We start from the raw sequence: 22,029 nt of genomic DNA on the forward strand, positions 1-22,029 counted from the left end.
ACTAATCTTTCAAGTCAAATAATTAATCAAGTCATAAACAAGAATATTTGCCAGGCAGGACCCACTGTGTGTGTGGAAGTAGAGTTTTTTCCACTCTGTTCTGTGTGAGAAAACCCTGTGCAAGGCTTGCCAGGCGTCCTGTTGGGTGACCTGCTGCTGTGCACGTGGTGGCAAAGGTCTGTGCTGCAGGGTTTTTGCTCCCATCAGAGTTTTCAGGTGGAGGTTTTTTCCCAAGGCTTTTATCCACCAGCAGTGCTCAGTCATCTGTCTGGTGCTCAGGCATCAGTCTGCTGGGAGTGTGTTAGCGTCACCTCTGCCCAGATACCGTGTGGTGCCACTTATCAGAAGGTCACAGATTATTTGTTTATGTGATAATATTTACTACACTAACAAAATAGGAGCAATATACTAGAGTTGTATAAAGGTCTGTGCAGCCTGGCTTTATGGAGACAGACAGAAAGGCAGATTACCTGACCTGCTATTTCCTTCTGCTTTGGTTTAATAGTAACACCACTGGTGTGATATGCAGAACTGATGTAATAGACCTTTATTTGTTTTAAAACTCCCTGCTCGTACCTGTTGTGCTGATTCAGAGGGGGTCAGAGGTATTCCTGTGTTACAGTAATTTAGTAGCTGTAGCTTTTGTTACAACTCTAACACAAACCCAAGTGTTGCTGTTTCACTGGGAAAGTTTAGCTAATATTAATTGAACTGCTGTTGATATTGGTAGTTACTTTTACTTAAAGCTCTTTAAGTAAGAGCTCTTGTTAAAGTTTAAGTAAGAGCTCAAGTTAAGCTCTTGTTTTAAAGCAAATTTACAAACTGTTGTTTGGTCTTTTTGAGTGATTTTTTAAGCAAAGGGAATTGGCAGGATGAGGAATTACTAATTCCCCACTGTAGGAAATAGATACCTTCAACTTTTCTGTGGTTGGAAATGTAATTCCAGAATATACAAAGTGCATGCTAATAATTGCATTTTAAGGCTTCAGAAATATATGTATATATGTGTATTTTTAAATGATGAGGTTGGAAACTGTAGAGTCTATATGTGCAACTGTTCCAGCAGACTAACACTGTTTTGCAGGTGAGCTAAAGAAAAATCATGTGGCTGTCTTTTATAGGAGATGTTAGAATTACTGGTGTGTTTCAAGATAATTAGATATTACTAGAGCTGAACTCTTTGTCATTATGAAATAAATCAACTTCTTCCCATTGCTGCTCTTCCCACTTCGTTTTTGCTGCACAAAACCTTTTTCTCCTGCTTCATCTTTTTGTTTTGTAAGTACTTTTTCTTTCAGATCAGTTGAGGTAGCAGTTTCTCTCTCTTTTTTTTTTTTCACTCCTCTGTTAGCAAAATGCATCTTCCATCACCTGAGGGAAGAGAAGCAGCAGACTCTCACAGCACTTGCTTACAGAGATGGGAAGGAGGGATGATAAGTAGATACTTTCCAGGGAAGAAATAGAAGGTTATTCCCACACATGCAGTGATTCAGCTAGATTGTTTTTATGTACAGTGTGATTTAAAAAAAAAAGGCAGTGGGAAGTAAGGGTATTTCTCAAAACAGTCTTTCCAGTTGGCATTTGATGTTTTTGCTGGAACTGCTGCAAAAATAAAGAGCAAGACTGAGCATGCATATGGCATGTATTTAAAAGCCAGTGGATTAGTTGCCGAGTTACATTTCAAATCACTTAGTGGTAGGACTAATTCAAGCATCTGATTTATAATTAAAGTTCAGTAGGACTTTTCCCCCTCTTGAAAGACGAATTTCTGTAGGAAAATTTCTAGTACACCCAAGTGTGTTTAAGGAAGGCAAAGCACACAATGAAATTTATAAACAGACAAAAAATGCCCACTTTTACTTTGATAGGAAAAAAGTCTGTTACATTACTTCCTGACTAAAGAGTATGCTTGGGAATTTTAGTTAGAAGCAGCTCAAATCAGTTTAAAGAAGAGAGCACTCATGCTGATTGAAACAAAGGGTCTATAAAATAAATAAAAAAACTGGAAAGATAGAGATACCAGTTTAAATAATAAAAGAGAACTGTCCACATTTCTTCTTTGTCCAGTGTTTTAATGTCTCTACTAGACTATACTGGTTCCATAAAGCAGTGCTATTTTAGTGCCTTTTATGATGCACTTAAACCCATAACGTAATATAAAATACAGAACATAAGTGAAAAAAACAACATTAATTTGAGGGTTTTGGGGGCTGTGGGTGTTGACTGGGAGGAAGAAATAGGCTTTCAAGTATTTGCACAGGATAGAAAGTGTAGGTCCTCTAGTGTAAATTTAGTGGCTTTTTTTTTGCCTCCACAGCTTTTGAAGAAACATGCATAATCAGTCCACCATGATTGGTGGAAGTGAACAAACTATCTCCATGTTTTCAAACCTCAGTATCTGCATGATCAGATTAATCCCAAAAGACTTTAGTCCTGAAAACAAGATCAGGGTTCCTAAATCATTCACATATTTGTGAAAATTTTGCTCTCCCGTGGTCCTAAAAGGCAATTCCATGAATTACTCAGCAAACAACAAATACTAGTTAGAAAGGACTTAAAGAAAAGTCCTTAGAAAGGACCAAGCTGTTCTTGGGTAAACCCTGAAGGCTACCAGAGGTGGGTTTTTGGGTGTAGCTCTGCCCTTTGTAGCAGTTCTGCTTGCATCTTTTCTTTCACCCTTTGCAGTCTGGGGGGGCTCAGGGGGTGAGGGCTCCTCCTTGGGCTCCCCACAGTTCTGAGAAGAAGTGGCTGCTTTACCTGAGCTGATAAAGGTGCTGGGATTTAGCCTGCTAACTTTGCCCTGGATGGATTAGGGTGGTTTGTGTAATCCTGTTATAACAGCCCCTGTGTCTGGGAAGCCAGGCTGTGGTAACAAACACCTGGGCTGTAATGAATGGGGCCAGAGAGAAATCTCATTTGCCTACCTGTCTGCAAAGGGAAATTCTCCATTTGCACCTTAAGAAATTGTTTATACAGCGGATATCCTGATTTTTAGTGATGTTTAGCAATCATATGGCAGTGGAATACTTGTTTTTTTCTTCATGTCCATTTTTAGGTAAACTGTGAAAAGATGGTCTGCGAAGCTATAATTCAGATGGGTGAATGGAAGAAAAAAATGTCTGATATCAAAACCTCAGCTCCTTAAGCTTTCCTGGTTTTGTCAAGTTGCTGTTATGGACATGTTATGGGATGTTTGATTTTAAAGCTTTGTAGGGCGCATGTGTCTCAAAATATAGTTACTATGTGACCTATAATATATTGATATGGTTCAGTAACTAAGGAGATAAAAATTGATGGTCAGAGTCTCTGAGGCTTTTGAAAATTGTTTCCTTTATTATGCATAATTTTGTTTTCGTATGAGGACTGATGTGTCAGTCACCCTGAAACTTAAGTGCCTATTAAATCACCTGCAAATGCAGTTAAGTGGTTTTTTTTCCAGTAGCTTAAGCCAGCAAATATTAAAAGGATTTGTCTGCTATGGAAGCCCAGGTGGTAGGGAAAGGACCTCAGCAGATGCTTCATATTTACAGTTCCCTTCAGGACTGTTTGGTTTTGCCTGAGTTTGTAGGTGGGAAAATAATCTGTCATCTTTAGTGTCTGCTGTTGTTCCTACTTCATTATTCAACACATGTAGATGGTAATAGTAATCTAGAAAATATTTTATTAAGCTTGTGGAAGATCTGTGTTAAAATTGAAGGTTAATTTAGGAAGGTGTTTAATTCCCCAATACTATTGTGAGAGGGCAAGTGAGGATTGGGCTGTGTCTTTCCTTTAACTTAGTATAATTGTTGTTCAAAACTATTTCAGAACCAAGTAGGTCATGAATGGTGGGGGTAGAAGCTTTCTTTACTTCATGAAACTTACGAAGTTTTGGCAGAGTTTATCAGTACCATCTTTTTCTTAGTAAAGTACCTTAGGAGGCTTCAAACTGAAGTTATTCTCTCTCCTGTGCAATGTTAACTTTCCTTTTGGGAGTGAAGGGATGGATGCAGTTTGGATTCTTAAGTATTGATGCTTTCAGTGGCTAAAATACCTCAGGTTGTTCCTTCATATTCTTCTCCAAAGACAATTACAATCCAGAAATTCCACAGTATTTCTCCTTGTTTCCATTGATTTTTTTTTTAGTCCAGAGGAGACTTCAAATGATAGGGGCAATTAAACACTGTCCTTTAGGAACTATTTATCCAAAGAGAACTCAGATACAAAAGGCTTATTTAGCGCTGCAAGACTATGTTGCAAATATCTCTTAAACTCTTCAATTTAAAGAACAGAGTTTGGGAAGATGAAAGTCACCTGTGTATTTATTGCTTGCTTCAGCCCACCATCCACAGAGTTCCTAAATAATTTAGATTTTCATCATTCTGCAAGTGAAACTTCCTTCAGAAATCCTGCCAAAACCAAGCTGTAGTGCACAAGCACTAGACGGGGTTTTTGAGTATAGTTGATATGCACTGTTTCATATTATCTTCAGTGACGTTGCAAATGCCTTTTGTGTGCAAGGGGATATATAAGCCCAAGGCAGAGAAGCTCTTTGGGATGGATGAGCAGAATTTTGAACAGTTGGAGCAGAAGCCATGGGTAACGCCCTGATGAGACAAATTAGAACATGCATGCCTGCCTAATTTCTCCTGTGAAATGAAGAATAAAGAAGAGCCACAGGAGAGTGGAAGTATAGCACAATTCCAGAATGACCAAAGCAGGAATTTTTCCAATTAAAACCAATTATTCTAGTTAATATAATACAGCATGTTGACACACAAAGCAACACTTAACTGCTATTCTGTGATTAAGCAAAACGGGTCAGAATGATCTTAACCTCTCTGACTGCTCTGCTTTAGCAGAACTGGGCTCTGCTTTAGAACCGGGCTCTGCTTTAGCAGGACTGGGCTCTGCTTTAGAACTGGACTCTGCTTTAGAACTGGGCTCTGCTTTGGCAGCACTGGGCTCTGCTTTGGCAGCACTGGGCTCTGCTTTGGCAGCACTGGACTCTGCTTTAGAACTGGACTCTGCTTTAGAACTGGGCTCTGCTTTGGCAGGACCGGGCTCTGCTTTAGCAGGGCCGGGCTCTGCTTTAGAACTGGGCTCTGCTTTAGAACTGGGCTCTGCTTTAGCAGGACCAGGCTCTGCTTTAGAACTGGGCTCTGCTTTAGCAGGACCAGGCTCTGCTTTAGAACTGGGCTCTGCTTTGGCAGGACCAGGCTCTGCTTTGGCAGGACCAGGCTCTGCTGCTCAGCTGCTCGGGATGGTGGGAGCCGAGGGAATGGTCCCACTCGAGGCAGTCGCTGGTGTGGCTGTCAAGCCCTGGTTACTGGTTCAGTCAGGCTGGCTTCCTCCAGGCCGCCAAATTCCATGACAGTGGGCTGCTCATTTATTCTGCATCCAGAGCTGAGTGGGAAGTGACACTTTCAGTATCTCTTGTAGTGACACTTGTAGTTGTGTTTCGTAGTGTGACTTCCCTCCCAGTGTCGCTCTTGGTTCCAGTTCTGGACTTGCAGCAGCAGAGAGTTGTGCTGGTTTAGGTGTCAGGGAGCTGAAGTGCTCACATCAAGTGTACGTGCTTGGCCACGTTATCTGTGTGCTCTGCATATCAAACAGAAATGACATTTTGTTCATACGTGATTATTTTTTAATTGATTGCCAGACGTGCAGCAAGATTCATACTCCAGAACAAAGTCTTATGTAAAGGAGCTTGAGATTCCTGAGTTATACACTTAGAGCCCACAAGTTGTGATCAGACTAAGAAAGTAATGTAATGCACTATGTACCGTGGTACTTGCACCTCACAAAAGCTGCGACTTTTCACCTAAAAGGCTTGAGTCTCACATTCTTGAGCTCTTCATGGAGCTATTCAGTGATGTTACCGTGGGAAGTCATTCTTGTGATTACAACTTCTGCAGCCATAGTTTATTTTTTAATGATGCATCACTCTCCCTCCCCTAGTCTCTCTGAAATTCTGGTGGAATCAGCTTAACAGACTCAAAAAACTGTGTGATGCAGGTAGAACTTCATTTTAAAACCTGTTTAGAGAAAGTGTAAGAGGACATTTTATTTTACTTTTCTGCATGTGTTAAGATTTGCTGAAGAACAGGACAAAGACCCACTTGTTTACTTGTATTTGCTATAGCAGAAATGGCAGACTAATGCCCTTATGCATGGCAGAGAATTCTCTCCATGCATCCTAAGTATGTTTTGGATATGCTTCAGTATAACTATAGAGCCAAATGAAGTATCTCTCAATAGTGAAATCAGGTTCATTACAGGGTGATTTCCTTCTATAAACAAGTCTCCTTTTAAGGACTTTTATCTGAAATTACTGATGAAGGTAATGGTATTAAATAATCAAATAAAAAAATACTGTTACGATGCCAAAAAGAGCATCTCAGTCTCTTTGATCTTAATTTTGGCTAAATATAGAAAATTTCACTAGAGACTTTCGTCAACAGACTCCATTAATCCTACAAATTGTTTTGAAAAACAGCGACTGTAATAGATGTTGATTAAGACAGTGAATAACCTTGAGTTTTAATTTTCAATACAGCATGAGTTAACTCCACATTAATTAGAGTCACGCCTCTAAGTCATGTTGTACTGCTCTGAAATCCACGTGTGCCTACTTCTGTTTGCCTTGGCTTGAATTAATCATTCCCTTATTTCTTGGCAGCAGCCTGGTTTTGGGCAGGGAAATATGGATCCAGGTGTAGTCCTGAGCCCCTGTAGCTTCTGCCTGCCTTCTGCACACTGTGGCTCTGTGCAGCACAGGAGGTCCTGGCAGCGGGCAGTCTTGCAGCAGATGAAACACAGATATGTCTGTACTGTTTCCAACTGGAGTGCCAATGAGAGCTCTCTCTAGTAGTCTTTAAGCCTTTCTTCTATCATTGAAAAAGTTCAGATTTCATTTTTTTTCTACATGTGCAGTGTTTACTAACATTCTGTGCCTGTGTAATGTAAGTTTGTGTGTTTGCAGGTAACTTAATTTTTTGTTTTGGCACAAAGCTTTTCATGACTACCTAAGAATAAGAAGGATCCTATTCAAAGAAATGCAGACATCTCTCATTTATGTTTAGAAACAGAAATACATCTGGTTCTGACAACACGTCATTATTTTATGTGCTTCTAAACAATGCAGCAATTGATATAATTATCTGGATTGAGAGTGTCACTGGAGTGCATACAGAGCAGTGCCCTGAGAACTGCAGTGTCTGTATGGCTTGGCTCTCTGTGCACTCTGGGGACCTCTTTTCTGATTGCCTTGTTCTTTCAAAGTTCCCTGATGGGATGGGGCAACAATTAACTCCCATAAAGCACGAGCAGCTGGGCCCTCTACTGATGGACAGTGTGGATGTGTGCTGTGCCACGCATGAATTCCTCCCCAGGGATATTCCCTTGCTATCATCCCAGCACGTCTCCTGCCATTCAGTGCCCTCAGGCAACACGGTGTTTGTGGCTTGAAGTGCATGTGGGCATTCAGTCCTTGCTGAAAACACTGCTCTGGGGCAAATCATGTGCCCTGTGCATGTAACCAGTCTGCTGCAGATAGTCCAGAGGAACAGAGGCAGAAATGGGGTTGGGTTTCTTGATCAGTTCCTCACTGTGTACCCCCCAAAGACAGACCTGACTCCCACAGCTTCCAGTAAGCTGGTTTACCAAAGTGCTGTTGAAAAAATAATTTCCATTTTCAGGAGTTTAATTACTGGAGTTTTACCCATTTTCCTTGTAGCTTCTGGTTTTGAAAGCCAGCTTAATGATCAAGCATGTGGAAACTAAATTAACAATTCAGTACATGTGATTGGCAGTGAGGACAGAGTGTGAACTTGGTCACTGGAGTGCTCAACTTGTCCTTTATCACATACTTCTCACCTGAATCCAGTACTTGCACTGGGGAGATAACTGTAAGAAAGTTTAAATGCCAACACGTGGAATAGCAGTGAAGGGTAGAGGAACACGAGATGGCTGAAAAGCTGAAGGCAGAGTAGTCTGGAGTAAGGTGTAAGCAGTGGTTTGGAATGTGCACATGAACTCCAGAACGTAAGCTTCCAAGGAAAAGCAAGAAAGCAGCTGTAGGAGGAGGTAAGAGATTTCCTCTGTCACAGGAGTTTTTCTCTTAGTGTTACCCATATAAAGAGTCATGGTGGTGACCAGCACCAGCTGCCAGGCTTTGGTGACTGTTCCCCTAACTTGGGGGTGGAGAGAGAGAGAAGCTTGTGTGGATCATAACACTGCAGTATTGGAAGAACTTAACACAGGCAGTTTGAGTTCTTTCCCTGCTCTGACTCTGTTAAACACAACTGTTGGGTATTTTAATCAGCTTTGTTGACACCTGTATACAGCTTCCAGTTATTAACATTTGATTTATTTGTGTGTGCAGTAGGGAACTATTAGATTCTCCATCTCAGCTAAGAGCTTGGTCTTAATAAATTGCACTCTTCTGGTGGTCCCTCAGAGCTTTAATGAAAGATGCAGTTGTATTTGGTAACTAGAAACAATACATTCTTAAAAGATAACTAGCTATTACTATAATGGTCATTGCAGGAAACAAATGAAATTAATTTAGTTACCCTGTGGCTGGAATTACATTATTAGTCAAGTTGATGATGTGTTTCTGGTGCTACAGAAGCACAGAAATTTGTAGCACTGTATGAAGACATTTTTATTTCAGCTCTCATTACAGGCAAGCTAAACATAACTTAGTGACAATGAAAAACACATGTAATATAGTAAATTATATATGGGTTGACTGTCTGTCAATCATTTATTCTTCTGAGCAGCTGCTGCTGCATGTGTACTACTTACTTTCTGGGGTTATGGGGGAAAGTACATTTTTAGTTTATGTGACTTTTATAAGCAGTAAAAGAAGTAGTTTTTCTAGCTCTAGTACTGGCACAATTACTGTCAACTTCTGCAAGCATGGTACTGAATACAGACTGCTGCGTGAAACTCCCTGCCTGGTGCCAAGGGGCTGACTGGGAAGTGCTGGCTAAAAACCTCCTGTTTAAATTTCTGTGAAGTGTGTACTCAGAGCTACAGCTGCGTTCATAGCTGAAGACTGAACCATTTCTGTGTTATGCTGGCATTAAAATAGAGTGTGACTTTCAATGTGAACTGAAGGCACTTGGATTTAGATTTGCTTCCATGCTTTCAGCAAATCAAGTGCAATATTGACCTGTTGGCATAAGAAGCTAACGTGGAACTAAATGCTACAAATTGGTGTCAATGTGGGGTTTTTTAATTCCATGCTGGTCTAAAATTGTATCTTAACAGAATTGGGAACTAGTGGTTTAAAACACATCTTTGGTTAGAATAGTTGATATTTCATTCACATGTGGGGTTTTTTTCTGACTTTTTGTTCTTTTGTTTTTCCCTTAGTCTTCATGAAGAAATCATTGACTTTTATAAGTATATGTCTCCCAGACCTGAAGAAGAGAGAATGCGGATGGAAGTGGTGAACAGAATAGAAAATGTTATCAAAGAGCTCTGGCCTAATGCAGATGTGAGTAGGACACTGTTTTATTTGTTAATAGTAAAAGCAACATTTTGTGCCTGTTTCCTATATTGAATATTGCAAATGCTGTCTGTTTTTCCATGTTAAACATAAAAAAAACTTCTGGTGAAATGAGAGAGATGATATTCCTTTCTCTAATAATACAGGGTAACATTTTCTATCACACATAGGACCAAAGACAAGTTAGTCCTGCTGCAGTAAAAGAAAAGATATAAGGCATAATGTTCAGTCTCATTAATATTTATTTAAGATGAATGGGAGCATATCAGACGTATGCATGTATTGTGTTAAAAAAAAATCTTCTGAAGCTCTTATCTTTAATAGTAGGACTTTAACTCCAAGGACCTGTGATCTTGAACAAATCTGTTAAAGTATAGATTTATTGTACCTTAAGTGTACCAGCAATGTCACATTACATAGACCATGTTACATGTGGGCAGTTATACTAAATTGATATATTTTCCAAATTAAAAAAGCTCAGGAGCCTGTGTTTAGGAAGAAACAAATCTGTAGATCTGTGTGCTGAGCTTAAAATCCATAATGCCTCTTTCCACTGAAGATGGTTTTTTACTAGTACATACTAATTCAAAACAAAAATTTCTCCTGTGCAGAGCTGTGGGGTTTTTGATAAAGGTTAAATTAAAAAGAAGACAAGAGAAGTTGCATTTATAAGTCAGTGTGGTTTTATGGGGACACAGTTGGGTTTCTGGCATAATTGAATCTAGTATAATTGTATTCTTCTACTAATATTGTGTTCATTTCCAGAATGTAAATTTCTAGCTGTAGTCATCTATTTGTAGATAACAGTAGCTGAAAATAAGGGCTTGTTAGCCAGAATAGCAAACCAGACTCAGACAGCAGAATCTCTAGTATAAGAAATGCTCTTTGATCCTGCCACAGTAAAAGACAGTGTTTTGACATGAGTGACTTAGATCTACTGTTCATTTCAGATCTTCTTAACCTGTTTTTTTGGAGTGCCTTTTTAGAAATTGGCAGAATACGACTGAATGTGAATTCTGTATAAGCTCTGTGTGTATGGTGTGTGGGTTTGTGTGTAAAATATAAGCACATTTTCACAGTGGTTATTGTGATGGACAGTGTATCAGTGAGCACGGAATGGAAGGAGCTCTCCAAAGGGTGACTGCTGCCCTGGCACAGCTGCAGGGGGTACTTGAGTCATTACTCTGTGTATCTGGCAATTTTCTCTTTGGGCAAAGGCAGTAACCTTTCTGTGGGAACTGTGTGAGAGAGCAGCAGTGTCACAGTGCTCAGCTCTGCTCTAACCCGTGGGACAGCCGGGTGCACCCTCAGCAAGGGCAGGAGCAGGGCTGTCACAGGCAGTAGTGCAGGGAATGGCGTGGGTATGGGTGGGTATGGGTGCTGTGGTACACCCTGCCAGTGCCTTGGAGGATTTCACAAAACCACTGCTTGCTTCAGCCTAGAGATGGTACTATTTCCTAGGCAAGTTTGTGTGCTGCAAACTTAATTAGTCTAATGGCGTGAATGGATTTATTACCAGGGGATCTGTCTGTGTTACTGCTAGCACTTTGAATGGGGCACAAGAACATACTGCTTCCAGAGATACTCTGTAGGACAGGCTTGATCTGTAGAAGTCTTCTGTATTAAAAATAACCTTTTACATACATACATAACATACATATATATGTGTATGTGTATGTTTATGTATTAACTTTGCATCCTTAAGAAAATGGTCTTCCTTTAAGCTGCTGAAAGTTTTTTGTAGCCACAAGGTATTTAAGGAGGGGAAGCAAATTACAAACCCTACCACAAGTGACAGCTGACCACTGGGCTTAGCTGTAACATGACTGAGAGGAAGCACACACTGTGTGGCTGAAAAACTGAAGTTCACTTTTCAATTAGTGCCAAGTTAAAACTGCCAGGACTGTCTTTCTCCGCTGTGCTTGGAAATGTGAGAGAGCGAGAGTGTGCCAGTTCCTTTTTCTCAAGTCAGTAACTGTTCTTCGAAGCCCAACTGCATTTTGTCTGCAGTTGTTACGTTGAGGAAGAATTCTCCTTTTGTATGTCCTTTCATTTTCTGGAGGCTAAAAGGGAACTGAATGGTGACAACAGCATTACTGTGATGTTATTTTTCTAACACTTATTTTGCCAGATCAGCTTGGGAACTGAACTGCTGAACCCAACTGTGTACGACTTGGACAGTCTCCTGTAATTTTTCAGTCCCTTGAGTTAATCACTAACGTTTTGAAAATCTGTGTTGGTTTAGCTACTTCTAAGATTCAAGTTTGGAGTACATGCTCTGAGAAGGTGGAGTGTTATCTGGTCCAATGTCCTAGCTGTAGTGTCAAGTGATGAGTTAATGTTTAAGCTGTTCATTTTGAGTCATTATTCAGCCAAACCAGCTAAAATAAACTTGTAAGTTAAACATACACATTAGCTTGTTGTTTCTCACTAAACACATAGGTAAGACATAAAAAATATATAAATACATAAAAATTAGATACCAAGAAAAGGAAAATAACTCTCTATGAATTTAAATGTACAGAGAATGTACACGTGGAATATGTCTGAGCACGTCCTTTTTTTTCCCCTCCCCTGTTCTACTTAGGAAAAGGCTGAAAAAGCAGATGGAGGGGGGGTAAAACTAGGTATCCTAAACTGTTACTTTATTTATAGAAGTTAGCAATTGTGTCATTTGCTCTCTTACTCAAGGGAATGTGCTTAGAAGGAAACATTCCTAGTAAGTGAGAACTGTTCTTGGCATCAGCAGGGCTCTGACCATAAGAAACCCTTTAATTACGCTGAAACCAAACAACCCAAAACATTTAAATGAAAACTTTTTAAGACAAAGATTTTTGACCAGTTCAGTAGCAAAATTTAGCTACTAAACAAATAAGTACTTACACAGTCGAATTTAGGATACATTTGTCACAATATCCTTAACTTCATGTCCATGTGACCACAGAGATCTGAAAAGAGGGAATGTTGGATGCTTCAAACACTTCAGTTATGAAAATACTGTGATTGGGAATGAAAGTGGAAAGATGAACTCTATTTAGTTCAACAAACTTCAGAAAATTCTACTGAAAGATGTAGAAGAAAAGGAAACTAAATTGGCTGTGGATGGATTTTTTTTGTTGCTTTGATAGAGGGATTTTGGTACCAGAAATTTACCAAGCTTTTGTTGGTTTCCAGGTTCTGTTGTGCCTAGTGAGCATGTATTTGGACACATACTGTAATTAAATCTCCTTCGGGAACTGTGGAATTTAATATGAACACAGTCACAGAAATGTGGGATAAACAGTAACAATAACATAGAGGAGTAGGAGTCATTACAGTATTGTGAAGACTGAATTTGTTATGAGTGCAAATATGGATCTCTGTCCACAAACAATAAAAACATGATCAGCAGCATTGGCACACCACAAAAACCAATGCTCACATCTCAAGCCATAATAGTGTTCTGTGTTTGGGATGCTTTAAATACAGGCATGGCTACAGAGCTTCAACAGTTTAAATTCCAAATTGATAATGAATCAAAATCCTTCAAATTTGTGTTTTGATTTTCCCACTCTTCCGCTTTTGTCTTTCCAGTTTTTGTGAGAGAGTGGTTGAAGTGTGGGTGTGGGTTTCTTTTTTAATACTTCAGTGTTTCTTATACTCCAGATTATTGTACAAGAGCAGATGTTGTCTCATTCCTTTCAGTAAAGGTCATATATGTTGTATCAGTAAGTTTATGAATACTTTCAGGGTTGTTTATTCAGTAAAGGCTCTCTTTGCTGTTCAGCTGAACACACTATTTTGTTTGATAATGTGAAAGCACATTTAGTTTTTTCTGAACCCATCAGTGGCTGTTTTATTGTGCAAAAGCACTTTCCTGGTGTTTTTGGTGCCGAAATGAATCCTAGTTTGACTGAACCCAGTTTTGTAGAGGGTACTTTTATTACTATCCTGGATTAAAAATAGTGATAATTATTTTTATTACATTCTTTGCTTTTTGATGCCTTTATGCTTCTGTACAATATTGATGCTCATGCTAATGGCACCTCTCACAGACTTTGCCAGTTTGAGAAGCTATGAACTTTCAATATTAAATTGTGTATGTACTTTTTATTGTGGGGTGAGGGACTAAGAGGAGTGAAGGGATAAAAAATAATCAGGAAGAAACACTCAAACTACTAAAGTATTAAGGCACTTGCAAAACATCATCTTTTCCTGTCTCCCCCTTTTTCTTATCCTGAAGGGGAAAAACATAAAAAGTGGGTCACTTGACATACAAATAGGTGGCAATCAAGCTGGTGTATGAGACTCATTAAAGCAGAATACTCAAGTCTGTATAAGGTGGCTCCAGGAAACACATCAGAAGAATGGCTGAAAATTAGCCCAAATGTGTAGATATTTTTTACTTTGAAGTCTCCCCAGCCCCCCTTTGAGACTCAGCACATGAGTCCGACCTCCCTGCGAGGCTTGGCTAAGTAATGAGAGCTTACAGGGGAAACCTGATGATTTACACCTCCAGTGCTAGTAAAAATCCAGCATAATAAAGGAATTCTGTGGGGTGTGAAGCTTTATGAAACTTTTGTTTGTTGTTTAAGCAGAAATAGAGTTATGTTGCTTGCTTTGTAATGCAGAAAAAAAATGGGTCATGATAGAATGATTTTTTTCAAGTATGCAAAGTAATGGAAATACGTTAAACTTTAAAAATGCCTAAATACTGAGAGGTAAAAACAAAAAGCAAATTTAACTGATACTGTTTTTCTTAAATGTTTTGTCACCGTTAGGTATTTCAGATCTTGGTTTCTGGATTTTTGACAGATTTTGTCATGGGAACAAATTTTGCATTGGAAAGCAGTTTTTTATCAGAGAAATCAAAGTTATTAATGTGTTATGAGTAAAAACAATGTGGATGAGCTGTTTGTAGTACATTGAAGATGTGTGTGCATTAACAGAAGTGATGAGTGCCTGTTAGTAATACCAAAGTCTACCAGAGGAGGGTAGCAACAGCCAGCCTTTACAAGCAGCTTAATAGACATCTTTGTCTTCTGAAGCCTGAAAATTTTCTTACTTCTTCCCATATGATTTCTCATATATCCTTTTCTTGTATTTCAGGTGCAGATATTTGGAAGTTTTAAAACTGGTTTATATTTACCTACAAGGTTAGTAACTTTTCAGTGTAAATTCCACACAAAAGAAAAGTAACTTGTTGGAGCTGTAACCCTGGGGTTATTTATCTACTCTCCCAGGATCTGGGTTACTTGTGTCAATACTCCTTATGCTAAGAAAGTGTTAAGCTATTAGTTCACTGCAAAGTGTACAGAAATACAATAAATGAGACTATTGACTGTAACACGTGTCTGTATAGATCTTGCATGTATCATTAGAAACATCTGAATTACCATGTGGCCATAAAAAGCTTATTTTGGGATTTGGCCTCATTAATACCAAAAGATGCTGGCTCTAACAGAAAAAGCTAAATTTTATGTCTACAAATTACTAAATTGAAACTTTTAACATCACATTGTTAATGTTAGCACTGAAGAGAAAACGTTACATAGAGAATTGGGTTTTTTTCTTTTGGTCGTCTGTTGTGAAATCTGTACAACAGTCAACATCTACCTTTTCCAAATTTATTGTTAGTTTTCATAAATAGTCTTCAATCAGTGACACTGGTATCTTCTGTGTAGAAATTGTGAGTATTTATGACAACTATATAGAAATGGAGTGAAAGGCTTAAATGGCTGCAGAGGATAAACACATTTAAATAGCATAAATCTGAGGATAACTTTTGAATTGAGTTCCATACTTTGGGAACAGGGGGACATCTAGTACTGACTGCAGGTGAGGGATATCCTCATCATTCCATCTCTGTTTGTAAAAGAATTGACAAATACTGTAGTACGTGCTTTAGTTTCAGTAGTTGTAAGGAAGTCTGATTTCTCAGTTTTTGTTTCTAATGCCAGAAGTGCGGTGTACAAATATTCATTGTTTTCACATTTGGCCTCATTCCTGGATTTTTAAAAATTTATTTTAAATAGGCTTAATTAAATTTGATTTGATGCTGGGAATGCTAGACAGATATTCCTGGCCAATTGATAGGTACTGTACTATATTTGCTTGATTGTTTTGAAACAGATGTAGCAAAAATGCTTTTCTGTTGTCATATACTGTCTTCCCTGAGTATTTGTTTCAGGTGAGGTTTTGCGGGAGAACAGATGCAGATACTTCAAATAAACCCACAAAAAAACCTTCCTGTGGCAGTGCTTGCCAAACTTTCAAAACAGTCATCATTTGTGTGTTAGGCATTAATTCACTGTTGCCTTCTCTCAAAGCTACCCTTTGCCCTAGGTTTTCTCTACCTCTCAGCAGGTGTTTGTTTAGATTTCAGGCTCTGGGGTTCAGAAAGGCCTGAAGTGTGTTTTAGTGCTGTGTCTCTTTGTTGAGATTTGCTCTATCTCCATTAACTCAAGCTGCTGTTGAAGTTTTGGGCAGACAGTTGTTGCTGCTGGATGTGTCCCTTTGCTGGCAGTATCTGTGCTCAAGGTGGCAACAGAGCTGCTTTTTCTGTGCATCAGAAAAATGTCTTCTGTTTTTAACTGTCAGCAGTGGGTTTAACACTAATTTAGTTTAGAAGAGAAATGTCCAGCAGCATTTTCTGCTCTTCAAGCCAGTTCTGAGCACATTTCTGAAAGCAGCCAGGTGCTGCCTGTCCTTGTCAGCCCAGAGGTGTGTGGCTGAACTGCTGCTTGGCAGGAGACAGCTCATCTAGTGCAGATGTACTTTCTTTGGGATTGTTAAAGCAGTGGTATTTGTCAATCAACAGATCTGTAGAATCTGTTGCAGAGGGAATTATTTCTAAACTATTTTGTGTTTTGTGTTACTCAGTTTTCTATATCTCTGAAGCATCCTGCTAGCATAACTGTGGGGTTACATGCTCACCCCCTTTGTGTTCCTGGCCAAGCAGGGAAATCAAAGGACGTGGGGAGCACAGAGGGAGAAGCTCAGGATCTCCCAGTAACCCTCAGTGGCTTCAGATGTTGCACCAGCCCCTTTTTGAGTTTGAGTTCAGAGACTGAATTGGGGTGTCAGCTCCCTGTGTAGGGAAATGGCTATGTGTGTGCATAGGGAGGAAGTGTAGTGGGGTGGAGACACCCCTTCAAGGAGCTGAGTTAATGAGTGAAATTAATTAGGTGGCTTGATCTTATTTAATAGCTTGTTGCTTCCTGAAGTCCAAGTTGCCATGTTTTCTTCTCCCTTTGCTTTCCTTGCTTCCTGTTCTTGGCACTGCAGACCAGCAGCTTACCCTGTGGCCTCTGGAGCTCTGATCATCCAGAAAACCAACTTGGAGATGCAAAGAGGCAGGAAATTGCCCCAGAATGTTCTGTGGGTTCTTTAAAGGGGGAGTGAGGAAGGCTTCTGCCAGACCCATTCATGGGTTGAACTGATTTGCTGTGGATTAGGCAAACGCCAGACCTGGAGCACAGCGGAGACAGGGTCATGCATCTGGGGGCAGAGGATGGGAAACGGGACTTTTCCTTTTGGTGTCAGGCTGTTAAATCCACATTCCTGATGGATACAGCCCAAAGGTGGTGATTCATTACAGTTCATTTCTTGCTCTGAATCACTCCAGAGAAGCTGATCCCTCTCTGCTCACAGTGTGGCCTGAGGAGACTAATCTTAGGCTTTGCAGCCTAGCTGATTTATGTTTATCTGTCCCCTTCTCTAGGTAACCTGAAATGGTCTGTATTTCCCCAAGTGTAAGAGTTCATCTCCAACCATTTCCTCAGAAAAATCAGAATTAATTATTTGGTTAGGCTATGTTCTGTCAGCTTTATTCAAGTCATGTATAGATGTCAGTTCTTTGTATTTTAAGTGTATTGGTCTTTTAATTTGAATGTGGGGTTTTTTTTTTCATTTCAGTGATATTGATTTAGTTGTGTTTGGAAAATGGGAGACGTTACCTCTTTGGACCTTGGAAGAAGCTCTTAGAAAGCACAATGTAGCAGATGAAAACTCAGTAAAGGTTTTAGATAAAGCAACTGTAAGTATGGGGGAAGAGTGTGTTTCCTTGTTTTAAGCTAAATTTCTAATCAAAGGAAGATATTGGTTAAAAGAATGAATTTTCTTAAGCAGAAACTATTTTGTAAGCAGAAACTTTTGTATATTAAATTTGAAACAGAACATACAGAACTTTTTTTTATTTAGTATGATTTTTATTACTGAGAAAAAATTGACAGTGCAATAACAATACCATTTTTCTATTGTGGAAATTGTCTGATACTTCATATGCACAATGTTGCTTTTAAGAGATACTGAACTAGTCAGTGTTGTGCATTGATATGTTTAAACTAGTGCATTTCTGGACTGAGTTTTTACATAAGTAAATAATTTCTTCTTTTGTTATGCAAGTAAGCAGGTATAGTCAGTTATCATATAGAAGTACTAAGTACAGCCTTGTCTAAATAGGGAGTGATATGTCTTGCAAAAAATAGATTCATTCCATTATAATTTCCTACCTTTTGCGAATTGTAAGTATTTAAGAGTATTGGGATATCTAAGTCATAGCCATTATTAGTAGAGAGAGGTAATTTGGAGATACATCAGAGTACCCTCCATATCTTTTACTGCATGATAGAAGTTCATTTTGGAGAGGAAGTGATGACCCCAGTGACATGAACTGTCATTTCTGCTGTCTCAGGACCAGTTCTCTGTGTTTCTCCAGTGTTTGTCTCCCTCTGGTGTCTGTGGCTCCCACCAGAGCTGAGCTGCTTTAGCAGCAACTCACCCAAACCAATCCAAAATAAATCCCCTGGAAGGTGAAGCATTAAGTTCTGTTCAGCAGGACAGTAAATTGAAAGTAGCATTTGTGAGTTAGAAAAGCAAAGTTTATGTAAACAGATTATCAAGGTGAGTTCATAAATAGGAGCCCTGATTTCTCTGCCTACCTCCTCTCTATAAATTCATGAACATTTTCAGGTTTATTGGTGCATACAGGTTACAAATAAAACCAAGTGTGTCTTGGAAATCTGTATTGACTTATTGTATCTTTCTTTTGCAGGTACCTATTATTAAATTGACAGATTCCTTCACTGAAGTAAAAGTTGATATAAGCTTTAATGTACAGAATGGGGTTAAAGCAGCCCAGCTCATCAAAGATTTTATCAAGGTTAGGCAACACTCTGATGGAACTACATGCTGAGTATTTGATAACTTAATTTTGTTTTCTGTTTTACTTCGACTGCATCTTTACTAGAGATACGCTTTTACTCTGTTGTGTTTTGTTGTCTGAAAATGCTGAGGGATGTTCTTAAGTTTTAGATAGATTGCCTTAAAAAGCATGAAGATACTAAAATACAAGAATAAAATGTGGAGTAATTTTAATGGTACAATGATTAAGGAAAATGCACTAATCCCTGTTTTAAGTGTTCTGCTCTTCTAACTGCAGTTCATTGAAGTACACACTTCTGAATTTCAAGATGGGAAATAGTCTTCTCATGAAAGCCTGAAGGTGTTTTTGTGTGTGAAAGCCCAGAAAATCGAGTTGCCTGGGTTACTTGTGACCCTTTGGCCTTGTGTCTGTGCCCTGGGGATGGAGCAGGAGCTGTGTGGCAGCAGGGGCAGGGCCACAGCCCGTGATACCCCAGCCCAAAGGCAGAGCAGGTCTGGTGCAGTAGCCAGGGCCAGTTCCCAGACTGGCCAGTCAGGGCCTGGCAGGAGTGGCCAGGGAGGATGTGGGGGCTGTGGTAGGGTCAGGATTGGGGTCAGGATCAGCAGCAGGGCAGGGGGCAGCTGAGATGGGAAGCAGCTCCCAGGCACTCCCAGCCAGGCTTCCCACAGGACTCTTTTCCCAGCAGGCTGAGCCCAGGCTGTGCAGCTGTGCCACACCACAGCTGGCCTCGAGCGTGGGCAGCTGCAGAAGAGGGGACACCGGGTGGCTGTGCTGCTGTGGAGGGTCCTTTGTTTGACCTGCAGGAAACTTGGTGTGTTCTTGCCAAGTGACTTCATGGGTGTTCTTGAGGCACTCTCTGTGAAACACTGGCAGGGCATTCTCTTGGGCCTTATTTTGTCCCACATAACCTGAATGAGATGTCATATATTTGGCATTAGGATTCAAAATGCCTCTTTCTCTTCATCCACATTATTTAGGAAGTCTGAGGCAGTTGGAGCCTTTATTAAGAATATACAATTTTCTGAGAAAAAACCCATCTTTAAATTTTGATATTCAACACTTCAGCTTGTGACTGGAAGTTCTTAATAGTTCAAAATCTTCAGTTAGATAGTTAGGGATCTTCAGTTGAATAGGGCTCGCAATACTCACAGTAAGGCTCATGCAGAGCAGTTCTTGGCAAAATTCTTCTTTCCCTTTAATCATTTTGCAGTCACAGACATCATGACCCATCTTTCATCTGTGAAAGGAGCTTTTTGGCTCTGTGTTGATAAAAGCAGTGATATTATTGACCCTCTTTTGCTGGGGGTGTACAGAGTGCAGGTGTAGCCCAGCCTCCTCTGCTGTCCCAAGGGTCTGTGTTCTCCACACCTCTGAGGGGAATCCATGCAGATAAACCCATTCAAGGTCCACTTACCCAAAGATATTTCACTTGTTACCTGGGTGTAGTAATTTTGAAGGGCTTTCTTTACCTCTGGGCATCTGAAGTACTTGCAGGACAGAATTCTCAGTGCACTTTGAGCTACCCCTCAATTGTAGCAAGAAGGTTTTGTTACAGATGTTGACATCTCCACAGTTCTTCCTTTTGTATGAGAAAAGCAAGTGTGTATATATATATAATATATGTATATATATTCAGCCCAAATACTTCAGATTTTATGATTTAATAACTTTATTCTGTTGTTAATATTTGCCACCAGGTAAATACAGGTAAAATACCTATATTGGTCCCAGGCAGGGCATTGGCTTCTCCACTGTTATTAAAAATGATAGGTTAGACCTGTAGTAAGCTTTAAGACAAAATATAATAGAGCAGATAGTTTCAGTATGCTCTCTTAGCATCCACTGTATGCATGCATCACAGTATTGTAATAGCTTTGTTTTTCTCTTTCAGAAATATCCTGTGTTACCATTTCTAGTTTTAGTATTGAAACAGTTCCTGTTGCAGAGGGACCTTAATGAAGTATTTACAGGTGGAATTGGTTCTTATAGTCTCTTTTTAATGGCTGTCAGTTTCCTTCAGGTAAGTTCAGTGGAATCTATCAACGCCATTGGTGCATAAGGACATCAACTTAAGAAGGAATTTGATCAACCCTTAAATTTAATCATTTAAGCTATACCATTATTTTTTGGGTTGCACCCCCTTTTCATTTAAAATTGGATACCTATCTTCTGTTCTTTCACTGATGCTGACACTCCGGGTAGGAAAGATGTTTGGAACCTCTGTTGGTGTACCAGTGCCAGGAACTGATACATATGGTTTTGATACATGTGATATGACCTGTGTCATTCATGGTAAAACAACTGGAGCTCGGTGTTTGCTGAGTGCCTTTGCAGTTCCCTGCTGAACACAAAAGAAATGAGGGCAACATGCATATAGTTTAAACCCCAAATCTCTCTGAATCCGTTCTATTCTTATGTTGAGTAACAGCACTTTCATTTGCTCTTAAAAAAATAATCCAAAAAGTCAGGTTTCATATGTGTTGCAATTCTGAGCTGGTTTTGTTCACAATCTCTCAGGCTGCTTACTTAACAGCAGAGGGGATCCTGTATATAGCTGTGCACAGGAGAAGTCTGTATTGCAGACCCAGGTTTGTGAGGTGCAGATATCTGCTTTTTCACAAGAACCCTGCCATTAGTGCTGGAAGTTCACTTATTGGAATAAAAGTTCAAATGCAAAAAGATTAGTGCTTGACAGCCTTTTTTTAAGAGGTAACTATTTTATAAAAGTTGTCATAGCATCTTATTTTAAAGATATAAAACTGCTTTATCAAGGGAAAATACTATATTTAGACATCTATTTTATTATTATTTATTACTGGATTTAGACATCTTTTCTGTGAAAAAGAGAAGAACTTGAAGTCTTAAAAGAATGAATTTTTTTTCTCTCTTCTTAATAGCTGCATCCCAGGGAAGATGCCTGTATGCCCAATGCCAACTATGGTGTTCTTTTAATAGAGTTTTTTGAATTGTATGGACGGCACTTCAATTATCTGAAGACTGGAATCCGAATAAAGGATGGTGGCTCTTATGTTGCCAAGGATGAGGTGCAGAAAAGCATGTTGGATGGCTACAGACCATCAATGCTGTACATCGAGGATCCACTACAGCCAGGTATCCTCAGAAACCACATGGAACAGCAGTACTCTTAAAGCTTTAATAGATGCACTGCAGGAATTTTTTTTTCTTTGTGTATTGTACTTTTACCCAGAGAATTGCTGCTTTGGACTTCTTTACATCTAAATATCTATAGATCTTTTAAGCTCTTTCAAATATTTATACTTTATGCTAATCCTGTTCTACAAGAGGTGGCTGCACTTAGTTGGGACTTAAGGGCAATTTTTAAAACGGATTATTGTCTCCTGCCTGAAAGGTGATAACCACAGTT

The 22,029-nt window shown here is 39.5% G+C and overlaps 1 protein-coding gene across 1 annotated transcript in view; it reads left to right on the plus strand.

The window, feature by feature from the left end:
• The window catches only part of TENT4B (terminal nucleotidyltransferase 4B), a 41,393-nt gene that overhangs the window by 12,231 nt on the left and 7,133 nt on the right, over positions 1-22,029 (plus strand). Inside the window, exons 2-7 of the mRNA XM_063410993.1 lie at positions 9,364-9,487; positions 14,588-14,634; positions 17,396-17,516; positions 18,534-18,641; positions 20,536-20,664; positions 21,542-21,755. Of these exons, the coding sequence (XP_063267063.1) occupies positions 9,364-9,487; positions 14,588-14,634; positions 17,396-17,516; positions 18,534-18,641; positions 20,536-20,664; positions 21,542-21,755 (743 nt within the window). The remainder of the gene's footprint in view (positions 1-9,363; positions 9,488-14,587; positions 14,635-17,395; positions 17,517-18,533; positions 18,642-20,535; positions 20,665-21,541; positions 21,756-22,029) is intronic.

The sequence above is a fragment of the Prinia subflava genome, chromosome 13 (genome assembly GCF_021018805.1).
Source record: "Prinia subflava isolate CZ2003 ecotype Zambia chromosome 13, Cam_Psub_1.2, whole genome shotgun sequence".
NCBI lineage: Eukaryota > Metazoa > Chordata > Aves > Passeriformes > Cisticolidae > Prinia > Prinia subflava.